The sequence below is a fragment of the Mustela erminea genome, chromosome 8, assembly GCF_009829155.1.
Source record: "Mustela erminea isolate mMusErm1 chromosome 8, mMusErm1.Pri, whole genome shotgun sequence".
NCBI classification, from domain to species: Eukaryota; Metazoa; Chordata; class Mammalia; order Carnivora; family Mustelidae; genus Mustela; species Mustela erminea.
Window position 1 is genome coordinate 40,586,167 of NC_045621.1, and position 15,550 is coordinate 40,601,716.

At 45.6% G+C, this 15,550-nt stretch overlaps 1 protein-coding gene across 10 annotated transcripts in view; it reads right to left on the bottom strand.

Moving 5' to 3' along the window:
* Positions 1–15,550, bottom strand: part of USP40 (ubiquitin specific peptidase 40) — a 77,151-nt gene that overhangs the window by 12,202 nt on the left and 49,399 nt on the right. For 7 of the 10 annotated variants that reach the window (XM_032355221.1, XM_032355220.1, XM_032355222.1 and 4 more), the window contains 8 exons: positions 14,779–14,832; positions 13,727–13,815; positions 12,459–12,545; positions 8,172–8,208; positions 6,366–6,430; positions 4,399–4,473; positions 2,236–2,329; positions 54–148 (listed from right to left, as the gene is read on the bottom strand). In XM_032355221.1, the coding sequence (XP_032211112.1) occupies positions 54–148; positions 2,236–2,329; positions 4,399–4,473; positions 6,366–6,430; positions 8,172–8,208; positions 12,459–12,545; positions 13,727–13,815; positions 14,779–14,832 (596 nt within the window). Of the gene's footprint in view, positions 1–53; positions 149–1,693; positions 1,753–2,235; positions 2,330–4,398; positions 4,474–6,365; positions 6,431–8,171; positions 8,209–12,458; positions 12,546–13,726; positions 13,816–14,778; positions 14,833–15,550 lie in introns of all 10 variants that reach the window. The other 3 variants (XM_032355226.1, XM_032355227.1, XM_032355229.1) reach the window with 2 other exon arrangements.

Below are 15,550 nucleotides of genomic sequence, written 5' to 3' on the forward strand. Positions count from 1 at the left end.
TCTCACTGGAAGAAGCCGAGCCACCACTCCCACGCCACAGGAAGAAGCCTGACCTGGGCCTTGAGCTCTGCCACAGTGGTGTCTTCGGAGATCTCCAGGTCCCCCAGGAAGCGGAGGGAAACCTCCCCGTGCGGGTCGCCGGGAGCATCTACAGAGGACAGAGCCAGACGTCAGAAGGGAGCCTGAACTGCGTCTACTTCCTATTTCTGAAACACACACCATGTTTTGGTATCACAGATAGCTTTAGTACCAGCTCCCTTCGAGAAACGGGATGTGAGTTCCACGAATCGGGTCCCTGGTGACTTTGGAGGGGAGGAAGCCATGCCTGGGGCGTCAGCCGGCAGGAACATGCCATGGGCACCATGTCCTGGTGTTCTCACTGCAACGGGCTCGAGGAATTTCACATTTGTGCTGTCTGCCTACGTTCTTCTCTACATGTGCTCCTTCCTCAGAGAGGCCTTTGCTGGTAGGATTTACCTCCCTTGCTCTTTATTTTATCCTCTGCTTCTTTCTCTCCTACACTTATCCCAGCATGTTAGTCTTTTATCATTTTCTTGTGTGCTGTGTGTGGAGTATTCCTAATCCGTCTCCCCAAAAGAACGTCATTCTCCGGAGAGGGCAGGCTGTCTATCCTCTTTGTCTGTCCAGTGCCCAGGTGGCTGCCACACAGTGAACGGCCACGAGAGGTTTATTGACTAAAAGATCTTTGACAGTAAAAAGGACTTTCTACAAGTATTTTTAAAAAGGTGAAAACAAAATGTTCTCTTATCTGAAGTTCTATATATCAATGGTGGTAACTAAATTTAAAATTTGGAATAACTTCACTCATATTTGCTCTGTTGATTGCTGGGCACACTGCTAATACACACTAAGACGTCTGATTAAGTAGGTCAAATGAAAGACCCTCTTCCTGCGTCATTCTTCTGTCTTAAGGACACCATGAGCTGGCACCACTAGGAAGATACTTTTAGGAAACTCAGGAATGAAAAAATATTTCCCAGATGTTGTGATCTAGAAGGACTATCAAAAAATGAACTGTTTCCTTTACTTTTATGGAGAAAGACACAGCTTTTTAAGGTTGTATCCAGTTCTATATGTAACTATTATTCTATTACCAAAACATTTTTAGAGTTAGTACCTATCTAATGTAACCCAAACAAAAAAACTTAATGCTGATTTCACAGGTAATCCAGTATGAAGTATTTTATTGCTCTATACATATAACCCTAACTTCGCAGTAAGGAGATAAAAATGTGACTCACTTACGTTGATTTCAGTACTGAGGCTTAAAAGGTAAAAAGAAATATTAAGTGTGTAATACTCCAAGGCACTGAAGAAGGCTAAATAAGTAAAACCTAATAAACAGCAAAAACATAAAGAGTTGGTCCTACCATATTCTCTTTAGTTACAAAGGAAATTAATTTGTGTTTTTTTTTTTTAAAGATTTTATTTATTAGAGAGCGTGAGCGAGCACAAGCAGGGGGAATGGCAGGCAGAGAGAGAGAGAGAGAGAGAGAGGGAGAAGCAGGCTCCCCACTGAGCAGGGAGCCTGATGCGGACCTCGATCCCAGGACCCTGAGACTATGACCTGAGCTAAAGGCAGACATTTAACTGACTGAGCCACCCGGGCGCCCTGTGTTTTCTTTATAATGAAGCACAAATCTTCTTTTTACAAACGGCAATTGAGACTCACTGCTAGTGACTTCTTGTTCATCCTGATGTGTGTGCGGAATTCTGTCTGTGGAGAAGCAACTAAGAATAAAAGAGCATGTTTGAATCCTGTGTGTCTCCTCAGAAGTCAGAGACGAGGCGAAGCACCCCGGCAGCTGCCCCTGGGGTGTGGCAGTGGAAAGAAGCAGGGGCGGGCTGTGGACTGTGCACAGCCCCCGTGAGGGACCCGCGTCTACTATCAGGCTCAGTACCCGAGTCTGGGATGGGGGGGTGGGGGAGGGTACGCCGCGGGAGGATCTTGCAAGATGATGTGGACAAATTCTAACGTGCTGCCAGAATAATAAAGACAGTAAGACACAGCACTTGACAGGCTGCGGAGCACTGGATAAAAACAGGATGGGGTTCTTCTACAGAATGAATAGGTTTTGATTTGTCGACCTTACATTTAAGATAGAAACTCCATCTGCCTCCCAGAGCAGAAGCAGTCACTGTACTCTCGGGAGGACATGCTGGTGGCTACAGTTCTGTTCTCACCGTGGGTGGAAGCAGGTCTGCAGACCCTACCTGGGGAAGGGGTGCTGTTCATCCGGACCGGACTCTTCCAGTGACCCGTGGGCCCCCCAGGCTGGTACCACCAAACGGGAACCCTCAGGAAACCCTGAAGAATGGAGCATTGCCAACCGCGGTGAGGTACACGGATTAACTATGTTTCTACGTCCACATACACAGAGAAGTATCTTGAGAACAACAAATGTTCCTGAGTTTATTATTTTTCCTTTTGGGGTATATTAACTGCCATATACTATACCTGTTAATTGTTTTTACAATCAAAAGTTTCAAATCATAAAAATTAGTCTTTGAGACGATGGGACTCAGTGTTCTTTGCTTAGAAGCATCTTTGTAAATACACTTACTTGTAGGGTCTTACTACAATCAAAATAAAGTCTAAACGAATACCAAAGCACTGGACAGAACAAATGATACGAGTATTTTCAGGCCTGCTAAGGACACCACCAGCACGACGCTCCACTTAGAAGCAGTTTTCAGTCATTAAAATTCCTACAGGAACTTTCTAAAGAAGCAAGAACCTATTGCTCCAAGTTGGATTCCTGTAAAGAAACTTCATGAAATAAACCTGATCTACTAGCTGCTCCCCCCATAGATACACACCATTTCTGGTAGTAAAAACCATGAACCAACTTCCAGGTCCCTCTAGACCAGTTACATTAGGGGAGGCCGGGACTTTTGACAAACTGATTTCAGCTTTAGAACTTATCCAAGAGATATATACACGCCAAATGGCATATATATGATATTTTGGGCATTGTTATTTGTATCAAGACTGGAAGCCACCTAAATCCTTGAAGTCACTGGCTGAATGAATTATGGTACCTACGTACAATGGAGTATTCCACAGCCACCGAACAGAGGGAAACAGTTGCATGTGTACGAACACAACATACACATGGACATAAAATATTAATGAAAAAAGCGAAGTACCAAGTAGGTTGTCTAGCAAATAATCTTCTGTGTAAGAAACAAAATGCGCATGTGCAGTGTACACACACACACACACACACACACACACACACAGTGTGCATTACCAAGTACAGACTTCTGAAAGGATCCAGTGGAAATGGGCTGCTTACAGAGGGAGGACCTGAGTGGCTGAGGGATACTTACTTTTCCTGGCCCAGGCTTTCATACACTTCAAATCTTGTATTATGAATATTACCAACTAAAAAGTTAACTTTAAAGATCACGGAATAAAATATAATTCATGAAGTGATGCAGAAACGTCCGTGTGTGTGCGCGTATGAGGAGATACTCGAGATATAGGAAGTGAATAAAAACAAACAAAGATGTTTGTCAAACAAGGTATAGAATACGATTCCCTTTGGGTGAACTTTAAAAGGGATACGCACATATTTACATTCTGCACACGAACAGGCATAACTGTTTTCTGGGAAGGATATGCAAGGGAAAGTAAGTTAATTGTGACTCTTTCTGGAGAGAAAAAAAAATGGGAAAAGCTTTTTTCATTTTATAGCCTGCCACGTCTTTTGAATTTCCTAATCATAAGCCAGTGGTTATCTAAGTGCTGGAATCTGGGGTCATTTCTTAACTTCCATCTTTACGTGTGTCCACCTTAAGAAGAACCTAATAAAGAATGGTCTTAGGTAGCAGCAATCCGCGGTGTTTATTTCAGAGCAGTGAAATGAGTGTTCTTGTCCGCAGCTCCTGGGGCTACCAGTTCGGTGCGGCTTTCTGGGAAAACAACGTGGCAACACAGAGCGAGCATCTGGTCTTAAAAAAGTTCATACCTTATGACCTGTTCATTTTGACTGGAACAATCCTGAGGATGGTTTCTATTTAAGTATTAGGTATAAAAACAAGGCATTTACAACAAGCTAAATTTCTCACGGCGGGTGTATGAATTAAACTGGTAAGTCACATCCTGGATACAATGACTGGTTTTGGATTCTGCAGTCTGGTTAAGGACTGAAATATGAAAAGCAGGAAATAAACTGGTTTATACGACTGATTTTGCAAGAGGGAACTCCGTGAAGACATAAAACACAGCAGCTGTCTGATGAGAGAACTTACCCCAATTCCCAGCATTCTCTTCATGCCTGGCTGTGTCTCCCCACAATGAGAAACATCATCTCAGTTACCAGAAAGCAGTAACTGTTCTTACAAAATGTCAACTCAGAAGCAAGACCTTACCGGAGGAGGAAGTTTTCCTTCAATTAAAAGCAAAGTATCTCCAGAACGTATCGCAACTTCTCTCAGGGCTGCATCCTGGGGAAAGAGAAATTCCTTTATGACTTCTGACAGGAGCAAACAAGACCTCTGGATCTTTTCTTGGAATCCTATGACTCTATGACCCTTTCAAGAAAGGAAGAAACAATAAAGCAGGCATCGAGGAGGCAGGGAAGACACTAAGACTATAAGCAGTGTCTCCTTCTGCATTAAATCACAGGGGATGGACTGGAGTGTCACAGAGGCTGTGGGGAGAGGGCACGGATGGGAGGAGACGCGGAAGACTGAGCTGCAGAGGATGAAATACCAGTTAGGCCCGAAGGCTGGGCTGGATGTGGAAAGCTAGAAGAAACGAGAAGGAATTCTCATGGAAAGAAGAGCAGGGTTAAGGCTGAGTCCAGAATAAGGGGAAGAGCTTAGGAGACGAGACAGACTAGAGCACCAGCTGGGGAGTAACAGGACAGGAAGCTGGATCGGAAGGTCCCAGATGCAAGGGCTGTGAACTAGATGTTAAGGAATTTTTAGCTGCTTTGAAAAAAAGCCGCTCAAGTTTTCTGAGGTGTTTTTTTTTTTTTTTTTTAAAGATTTTATTTATTTATTTGACAGAGAGAGAGAGACACAGCGAGAGAGGGAACACAAGCAGGGGCTGTGGGAGAGGGAGAAGCAGGCTTCCCGCTGAGCAGGGAGCTTGATGCGGGGCTCGATCCCAGGACCTGAGCAGCCGCTTAATGACTGAGCCACCCAGGCGTGAGAAGGGGTTTTTTAAAGACCAGTCCAGCTGCTACATGCACGATACACTGGAGTGACTTGGGGCAGCCACTTGGTGTAATTTATGGAAGAGGACAAAAAAGAAAAGACGAAAACAGCTTGGCCCAACGGCCAGCCGTGGGAAGGGCCAGGGAGGAGTGGAAAAGCCGAGAGCAAAGATGAAGGACCGCAGGGCCAGCAGCATTGTGGGCCCAAAACACAAGGCCGGGAAACACAGCAATAAGTTTGCTTTTAGGTGAATTATTTGATACCAATTTAGGAATTAAGAGAGAAGAAAATGCAGAAACCACACAACTAGACACACTCTCTGACCCCAAACCGCATGTCCTGCGGATGGTCTGAGGACCGCGGATGGTCTGAGGACCGCGTCTGGGCAGTCAGCTTCCCGGCCGAGCCTCAGAGGCGCCTCTCTGCGCTCACTCCCTCGGCCCCAGGCAGCAGAGCGCCCCCGGGGGAAGGCCCAGGCCCACCTGCCTCATCACCCTTCTGCTGATGCGCAAGGCCACCAGCTGTCACTGAATGGCAGGCACAGCAGGACTTGGGGGAGCATGGCTGACCCCAAGTACCTAAGCTTGCTTCTCCCTGAGCTTCCTCTTGGGACTACCTCTAAGGCCGTGGGTTTGACCGGCAAGTGCGACGCTATCTAGGTCAGTAATAAGACAGTTAACCAGAGTCCGACTATCTTGAAATAAAATTGTTCCCAAGACTACCCAGAGAGTTTGGTTGGATCTAGAGATGCAGCTTCGATCAGAGCCTGAGTGACTGGCTGGTAAGATGAATTCTTACAGAGAAACAGAGATTAAAATATTCAGGTTTCAAAATTCAGACTGTATCTTCACATTGTTTCACAAATGTCTTTTGTTCTCGCAAGTCCTCTGCTTTCTCACGAGGACCTAGTATTTCTAGGGACATACTCTCTTAAGTCAAAAGAGCACTTAACACAGACGTCAGAAATGTTCCCACTAGGTTGAGACCTTCCCTCTGACTTTAGCAAAGACCTACATACAGTGAGGAAGTAGACGGAGACCAGGTACAGATTTTTGTAGCCTAAAATAATGAAAGTTTTCTCTAGAATGTATTCACCGGTGGGGTGAGGGTGAATATCCTGTATGGAACACAAACACAATCATTTCTAAGAATAAAACGTGCAACAATAATCTTACTTCTTCACATAAAGGCTCTCCAGCTTCGTAACACCAATCCATTTTTCGTAAATGCCACGTGTCTCCTGTGAAGGAATCAAAATCAGCATAAAAAAAATCAAAAATATATTTTAAGAGTTTGTCAGTGATGACCCTCTGGATAAGCAAGTATCAAACGGGATTTGAGCAAATAACTGACTTCTAAATTCTCTCTTCCAGGCAGGAGAAAAATAAAGCGATTCCTTCAATTTCCTCTCTATTCCACCAAGATCTGCATACTTGCAAACAGATCAACCCTTGCTACTGTCACATGGCACCGATGTCCTACTTTTATCAGTTACTCGTGCACACATCACACACGAATACAGATACTGTCCATCTAGGTACAGACTCTCTTCTAAAATCATTATGAAGTTGTTTTATTTCACGGTTTTGGTTGAAAGTATAGGCCAGTATCTCTTACCAACTGACAATGTGTATGACCAAACTGTTCTCATCCACTTACCGGTTAATCTAACAAAAACCAGTGTTTCTGAAATAGCATTTTAATGAAGTTGGTGTAAACAAGAATTTATGAATGTTAAATAGTCTTTAATTAGATTTCTCTTAATATGCTTGCTGTACTGATGAAATGTGAAATTTTTTGAGGCAGACAGGGAAGCTGAATAGAGTAAAAGTTGGAAATCCTGATCAAAAAAAAAAAAAAAAGCAATGTTTTAGAAACAGTCAGCTGTCCCACCCACCAGAAGCTAGAGCCAAAGGAGTAAACACGGATCTAATACTGAACCTCCAGATGCCACAAGTCTTTAATTCTTACCATACTGTTCTTTGCAGATCCTCTCCTACCATTAGTTCTAGTTTTAAATACAGTAAGAAGTGTACTTAATCTAAATGTGTTTTTTCTTCAAGATTTTATTTATTCGAGAGGGAGCAGCACAAGCAGAAGAGAAGCAGTGGGAGGAGGAGCAGACTCCCCGCTGAGCAGGGAGCCCAACTTGAGGCTTGATCCCAGGACCCTGAGATCACAACCTGAGCTGAAGGCAGAGGCTATAGCCAACTGAGCCACCCAGGCACCCCTCTGTGTTTAAAAAAACCAAACAAACCCCAATAGGTTAAGAGTGAACACCATTCCTTCTTTGCAGCGTAATGTGGAAGGAAGAATGTGGGTTCTGAAAGCAGAGAGTCCTAGCTACTTGCCATATGACTCTGGGTAAACCCTTAACCATTCTCAGCCTCCGTCTTGTCATCTGTGAGATGGGATGGGTGCTGGTCCCTGCACGGAGGCCCGTCAGCTCCTAGAAGGGGGCCGCAGGGCCCAGAACCTCCCTTCTGGTCAGGGTGCCAGAGGTTTCTCCTCAGCAGGTCTGAGGATGGCCAACGCCCTAACAAGAGCAGCGGGATGCCCCGGGAGCCCTTTCGCATGACTCCCCCGGGGAGCTACTTCAAAGATACCCTGGGTTTATTTTTTTTCATTCGTATTACATTCCCTAATGTACACCACAAAAATTCTGGCACGAAACACAAGGCCCTGAAACTCTGAATCAATGAGGTTAAAAAGAAAAAAAAAAATCAGTGAAGGGCCTGGGTGATTCCAGAGGGCATCAATCCTGTTTGCTCTTCTGGGCCTGTGCTGGAGCCTGTCAAGCTTCTCTGTCCTCACAGCGGCTAAGCCACAGCTGGCTTTCTGTTAGCTCGAACAGCGGAGCCAGGAGAAGGCACTACGTGCATGACAAAGCTGGAGGAAAGCATGTCTGAGGGGCTGTCATCAGGCTTACAGATGACTTACTATGAGGACACAGATAAGTGACTTTGTCATCTGAAACTTACCTGGCAGGCCAGACTTCTCCAGCAGGAGCTTTAAACACTGTTCAAAAAGAGAGAAAAACCACATTCAGTTCTCTGTTCCTGAGATACAGCACTGGGAGAGATGCCCCTGTTGGACCCTGGGCATGTCTGTCTTATGATATTTAGTAATTCCTGGAGGGATGTACAGCTTAGGTGACTTAAGGGAGCGCTGCTTCCTAAGAGCTAGGTGGGGCCAGCCAGGAGAGGAAAAAGTTGCTGGTGTCTGTATCTGAGGCTTAGACTCTGCTCATCCGCGAGTAGGCCCGCAGCATGAGCGCCCGCTTGTGAGGACCAGCGCGGGGGTCTGGGCCGGATATGACTGATTAGGCCGATTTCCTAGATACACATTGAACCCTGAATCCTATAAAAGATCAGCCTTTACACAGCACCCAAGAGATACAACTGGTCATCTATGAACTCACAAGAAGAGATCCGTGCAGGCGGTGCGACATGATTAACAGAAGTTTAAATAACAGTAATAAAAATCAGAAACTCCCAACTTCCTTGGGGGAAAAACCTACTCTTTCGCCTACCTATGAATGCACAGCAAGAGTAAATAAAACGTGAATCATACTACGCCAGCAGAGAAGGAAGCAGGGTAAGGAGGATCACTACTGTACTGCTCGGAAGAAGAAAGAGAGCAAAGGGTCAAAATGTCCACGAACAGGAACTCTTAAATAAACTACGAGAGGTCTTAAAGGATAAAATAGATTCATACACACTGGTTTTAAAAGACCTTCACAGGGGCGCCTGGGTGGCTCAGTGGGTTAAGCCGCTGCCTTCGGCTCAGGTCATGATCTCAGGGTCCTGGGATCGAGTCCCGCATCGGGTTCTCTGCTCCGCGGGGAGCCTGCTTCTTCCTCTCTCTCTCTCTCTGCCTGCCTCTCTGCCTACTTGTGATCTCTCTGTATCAAATGAATAAATAAAATCTTTAAAAAAAATAAAATAAAATAAAAATAAAAGACCTTCACAAATTCGAAGGGAAACAAAGTTCTAGTGTCATAAACGCAGCGTGATCCCATTTATGATTTAAAAGAAACCGTACGAACAAGTCCAGCTCATCTGTCCCTGTGGAGTGCATCAACGGTCTGGAAGGACTCGCGCTCGCTGGGGTGGTCAGGTCATGCCGTGCCAATACCATGGAGACGTCCGGCTGGGCGCTAGGGTAGGCTGTGGCCAAGGAGGATTTTTATCCATACGCTACCCCCAGTGGGGTTTAAAGAATAAGGCCAGGATTACTTGTATGATTAAGGATAAAATAGACTTTAAAATATACCTGAAGATTATTTAGAGAAGGACAGCAGTGAGAGCCCCATCCAGTAAGACACAGGGACTGGGCGCACGACGGCGGCCGCACCCAACTTCCGCAACTTAAGAAAAGCGAACGGGTGGATGTTCACTTCAGCTGCGCTCTGGAACCAGAGCGCGGAGGCCGACGTGGCCCAGCGGGGCGAGCACTCAGGACCTCTGAGACACACAGGGAAGCACAGGAGGCCTGGGAGCACAGGGAAGGGACCGCTCAACGTCTCTATAAGAATAGACCTTGGGGAAATGCAGGCTGGAAAGAAAAAGACCCGTCGGGAAGCTGCTAGAATAACCCAGAGGAGAGGTGCCCAGGGTATAGCAGTGGAGGGAATGAGATGTGGTCAGATCCTAGACAAATCATGACGGGAAAACCGAAAGGATTTCCTGAAAGCCTGGATGCGAAACACAAAAGCACCGAGGGTGACCCCCCAGGTGTTCTGGCCTGAGCAAGCAGAGGAATGGAGGTGCCACCACCGACTGACAAGGAGGGAAACGGAGGTACGTGTGAGAGAGGACAGGGGTCACACAGCAGAGGGACGGCTATCAGACAAGCAAGCAGGTCCCACAAGCAGAGCGCCAGGCCGAGGTCCAGTGGACGGGAGAGAAGAGCACAGAGCAAACTGCGGGGGGGTGGGCTGTGCGGTTGGGGGGAGACCGGGAGGAGCTGCGGTCCTCCAAGCCAAGTGACAGCGGCGTTCTAGGCTCAGAGAGGCACCGATCGCCTCAGAGGCCACGGAGAGCGGGAAGAGGACAACTGAGAACTGCTCATGGGACCCAGCCACGTGGAGGGGAGTGAGCGTGCCCCCACTGGGCTTCAGAGCAGACAGACAGACAGACACATCGCTCCTCTGAAAAGTTCTGCGGCCTCCTTTCTCTGACATGAATAGCACCAAAAAGTTAAAAGCTAAATGAAAAACTAAAAATATTTATGGCAGGTAACAAGTTAAAAAAAAATTTTTTTTTAAATGTTTTGCCGTGGACAATTGCAAACACGTGCAGAGAGGGCGGTAAATGTGAGCCGACGGCGCCCATCACCCAACCTCGTGACTGCGGCAGCCTGTCGCGTGCGCCACAGCCTCACCCATTTCCTGTCCCGCCTCCCGCCCTCCAGGGCCTCAGAGGCAAGAATGTCAGCTATCTTATCATTTATTAATAGTTAATACTCATCTCTAAAAGATGAACATTTTTTAAAAAAACATAAGCCTCAAACAATTATGAAAAACTCAAGAAATCCTTAATAACAAATACCCAGTTGGTGGTCACATTCCTTTTTTTCTTTTAAAGTAATCCCTATGCCGGACATGGGGCTCGAACTCACAACTCCCGTATCAAGTCCCACGCCCTACTGACTGAACCAGCTGGGCCCCCACATTCCCTTAGTTCTCTTACACTGTGACTAAGGTTTTCCTGGTTTGTAACAAGAGCCAAATGAAGTGCACACACCGCACCCGCTCCTCCTGTCTCCTGAGTCCCTTCAGGACCGTGCAGATGGTGGCCCGTGCTGTGGTGACACGTCCCCTCTGTCCCCTATGCTTCTTAGAAACTGATCCTCACACCTGGGAGCACAGGTCCACTGAGCCTTGTTTTGTGTTGGCAATGGTTACTCTTTTCAGAAAGTCAGCAGTCAGGCGCCTGGGTGGCTCAGTGGGTTAAGCCGCTGCCTTCGGCTCAGGTCATGATCTCGGGGTTAAGCTGCTGCCTTCGGCTCAGGTCATGATCTCGGGGTCCTGGGATCGAGTCCCGCATCGGGCTCTCTGCTCAGCAGGGAGCCTGCTTCCCTCTCTCTCTCTCTCTGCCTGCCTCTCTGCCTACTTGTGATCTCTGTCTGTCAAATAAACAAATAAAATCTTTAAAAAAAAAAAAAAAAGAAAGTCAGCAGTCTTTCAGGATCATTGTTCAGACCCATTAATTCATTAGGAGTTAAAATAGCTGACAGCCTAAAACTCTCATTTATCAGCTAATATCTATCTATAAAAACACCTTCTCATTACCTATACCTGCAATATAGCTTCCAAAAGAAAGGCAGGATAAATGTCTGACCCTCTCCTTTCAGTTCCCCAGCCTTCGCTCTGTGTAACCAGTGACGAGGTCTTTTTAGGATCATTTATGAACTCGTGCAAAAGCCTCTTCAAGTTGGTTCCTGGCTTTCTCTGTGGACCCCCGCTATCTTTGCTGGCTTTACTGCTTCTGTCAGGACAAAATGTTCCAGGCTCACTGACCTGCTCCTGACCTAGATACGGACCCAGATGCCACTCCAAGAAGCCCTGATTCCTTCCAGTAGGAAACGGTATTTAGCAACCACAACCACAGTCTGGGTGCTGGGGTGCTTGCTGCCACCAGGCTGGTCACTGTGTCTGAGCTGTTTCAGGGGGCAGAGCTAGAAAAAATTTTAAAAGCAAACAACCAAGTTCATTCTGCCTCTTCTGATTCAAATTCAGGAGTACAGGCTCTACTCAACTATACCACTGTGTCTCTCCATTTTCCAACACTGAAAGTCGTAGGTATCTGTGACACTAACATAACTGTTACGCCATACGCATGTGTGCTCACAGACACACACACACACATTTGTGCCCAGGTGTGTGATTATGCACTTATATAACCTAAAAACACCAGTAGGAGATATGCCAAAATGTTAAAATTAGCAGGATACAGGATAATGAGAGGTTTTTCATTCCCCCCCACTTTTTTTTTCATTTTCCCTTTTAATCCACTTCTACAGAACCCAAATTTCTGTAAGTATTACCGATAACCAGAAAAGAAAAAGATAATCTTATTTTAAAAATTTGGGTTCGTTCACCAGTTTTCAAGTTCCCTAAACTACTCTTTTAGTGAATGGACAGAATTCTCTAAAGTATATTGTGGGAACCCTAGGACCTCAAAATGCGAACAGGGTTACCATGGCTCCCCAGACCAAATGCCCACAGATCTCTCCCCACAGAAGGAAGAAGTAGAATTACTTACGTCTCCCACAGACATTGTTGCTTCTACTATGATCTCCATCTCTGTACCCGGCTGAACATCACTTCCCACAGTGAAAAACAGGAACAGCTAAGATCAATGAATGCAATTTAATCTAAATTTTAAAATTCTACAAATGTATTACCTGCTTCCAAAAAAGAAAAGCCAATGGTCCATGAAATTTTAATAAAAATCTCCTATCATAAAAAAACAAAGACGCTGGTTAATTTAATGTTGCAATTTAAACAACAATTCTGATGACCCAGAAATGTAAGATGCTTCACGCCAGTGTTCTCACCCGCACAGGTGTTACATCATTGTTCTTCTCTCGCAGATACTATTTATTCCACTGTGATCTTTGTTTCTTTCTTGGTCATTCCTCAAAGGGATCTGCTACAGGCTGTGAGCATGAACTGGGTTTTTGCTCTGGGTCATTTGGCTGTGATCTTATTTTCCGTCCAGTGAACCTGATCGCTTGTGAGCTCAGCTCCCGATAGCCCTCCCTGTCCTTTCGAAGTCCGTCTCACCTGTCACGTTTTCCTACCAGCTTGTCATGCACTCCTAGGTGGCCAAGTTCAGGGGAAGAACAGATTAGAGAGGAGGTAGCTGGGAAACGAATGAAGTGGATCCAGGAACCACAGGGATCCTGACAGGAGTCCAGCTTCCCTTGAAACAGAGTCTTACCAGGAAGGACACCGTGACTTTTGGATGGTAATGAAACTTTATTAAATAGGCAGGCCTTCTGGCAGAGGTTGACCTAATACTTTATGCAGAAAACGAGGACTGATTAAAAACAAAGGCAGAGAGTAATTCAGTCCAGAATCAGTATACTCTATTTCACTAACTTTAAGATGCCGCTGGTTGTTTCTCATCACTTTCCGTGCCACTGAGAGAGAGAAACCGTGCCAGCTGCAGTCACAGATGCCACAGATGAAGAGGGACGCCAGCCTCGCAGACGGCAAAATGCAGGGAAAAGGGGTGCTTTTTAGAATTTATGAAACAGGTGGTTCAAACAAGGTGGCCACTCAGTTTTAAAGGTCCCCCTTAACCACAAAATTCTCACAGGAAAAAAACCTTACTAGTATTTTTGATTTAAACAAAAAGGACAAGATGGGTCTTTTTATGCCTAACATACAAGATGTCATTTAAGAAAGAAAAAAAACTTCTAAGGGAAATGATTACTGGTGCAGTAGTTAAGGTGGGAATTATGAGATGAAGGACTTCTGATTCTGGGAAGGGTGGTTTCACTCTGTCAGGTGACCCCCCATTACCTGAGATGAGGTTGGCGCTTTTCCAGGACACAGTCCCAGGGAACTCCCCATCTTCAGTTCCGCTTCCTTCAAAGTGTAACTGTCCGGCACTACAAAGAATTTGGAGAACAGGACGAATGTTATTAATTCCTACCTCCAGGAATATACTGAAAACGTCCTCAAAATAATCCACTGAAGTCAGCCTTCCTTTGAAAATCAAAGAACGTCAAGAAAGAACAGGAGACGCGCTCCATGCAAAAGGATGACCTGCATTACGGCTCTGTTTGATTTTCCATTTCCACACTCTAGAATATATTCTTCCTCGCTGTACAATAAGGCTAAGGAATAAGAGGCGGCTACGAAGGCTCGAGATTCATACTTAATAAACATCAAAGAGCCACTGTTTGCATGGATTAAAAGCTAGATATTCCGAATTGATTCATGAGCGGTGGACCCGCCTCCTGCATGCTCAAAGCTGCCGCGGTGACCATCAGTTATCTAAGTCTAATGACAGGAGGCGTCAGAGGTGAGAACAGAGTCTATTCCGCGGCTGTTACCACAATAACATGAACAGCGCAAGCACTCTGACAGTGAATCTAGAAAGACGTAGGACTCGATCAAAACAATTGCCTAAAATGAGAATCGGCTCATCAGAAAAGGTATTTTCCTTTCAAACAGAAGGATCTGAATTTCTGGTTATGATTTTCTGTAATACGTGAAGGATGGGATGACAGTAACTCCAGCAAGTTAGTTTCTTTCTTTCTTTCTTTCTTTTTTAAGATTTTATTTATTTGACAGAGAGAGACAAAGATCATAAGTAGCAGAGAGGCAGAGAGAGGGAGGGGGAAGCAGGCTCCCTGCTGAGCAGAGAGCCCGATGTGGGGCTCGATCCCAGGACTCTGGGATCATGACCGGAGTCGAAGGCAGATGTTTAACTGACTGAGCCAGCCAGGCACCCCTAGCAAGTTAGTTTCTAAAAGGCGAAGGATATTAGGTGCCGGAAGCCATCATTTGAATAAGAAAGATGGATAGTGTGAGAGTATCCGTTTTTGGAGGCTACCATGAAGATTTACCTGGACAAAGTAGCTTCCCATTTCTGTCGATAGGTCTCAAACAGCTGTTCTCAGCTACAAATAAAAAGAAGCTGGTTAGTGCACCAGAACAACTAAAGAGAGATGCTCTACTGTGTTCATTAGGAAAGCTACAATGAATGACAAAACAAAAAACCCCCAAGTACAGGCAGTCTTCAGCTTGCATAGGAGCTCAGGGCCGCGAGAAGGCCGGGGAGTCCCCGTGAGGACATTGCCGCTGTCCGCGGACCTCTCGACATTGTTTTCATAACAGCTAAATCTCCACAGTTATACGTGTACAGTGAAACTTTAAAAATAGTAAAATTAATATTTACACTGCAAGTTAAAGCACTGGAAACATTGAGAATATTTTTCTTTTGGTAAAAAACATCAAGACTCGTTTACACAGGGCTTGCTTCTTGGTGTGGAGCTCACAATTTGGAGCGAGCATCTTCTCTATCCCTGAGTGAACCATCATCCTCTCAGTTGGCTCTGCTTCCAGAATTTCCTGTTTTGTGCTTTCAATCTCATGAAGGGTCTGCAGGGGGCTCCTTCGATGGGAAGGCTCCTGGCAATATTGTCTCTCGAGTGACAGCAGTGCCAACGTTCCCACAGCCGGTGATTTCCTGTAGCCCTCTGCAGACTTTCTTTGCTGCACCTTCACCTTCAGGAAGCGATTCGCTTAGCCTTGACAGCGAGACATCACATGGGCTTACCATGAGAGAAAGGGAACAGACCATTCCCTCTGCTGTGCTGAAATGAATACCAGACACTT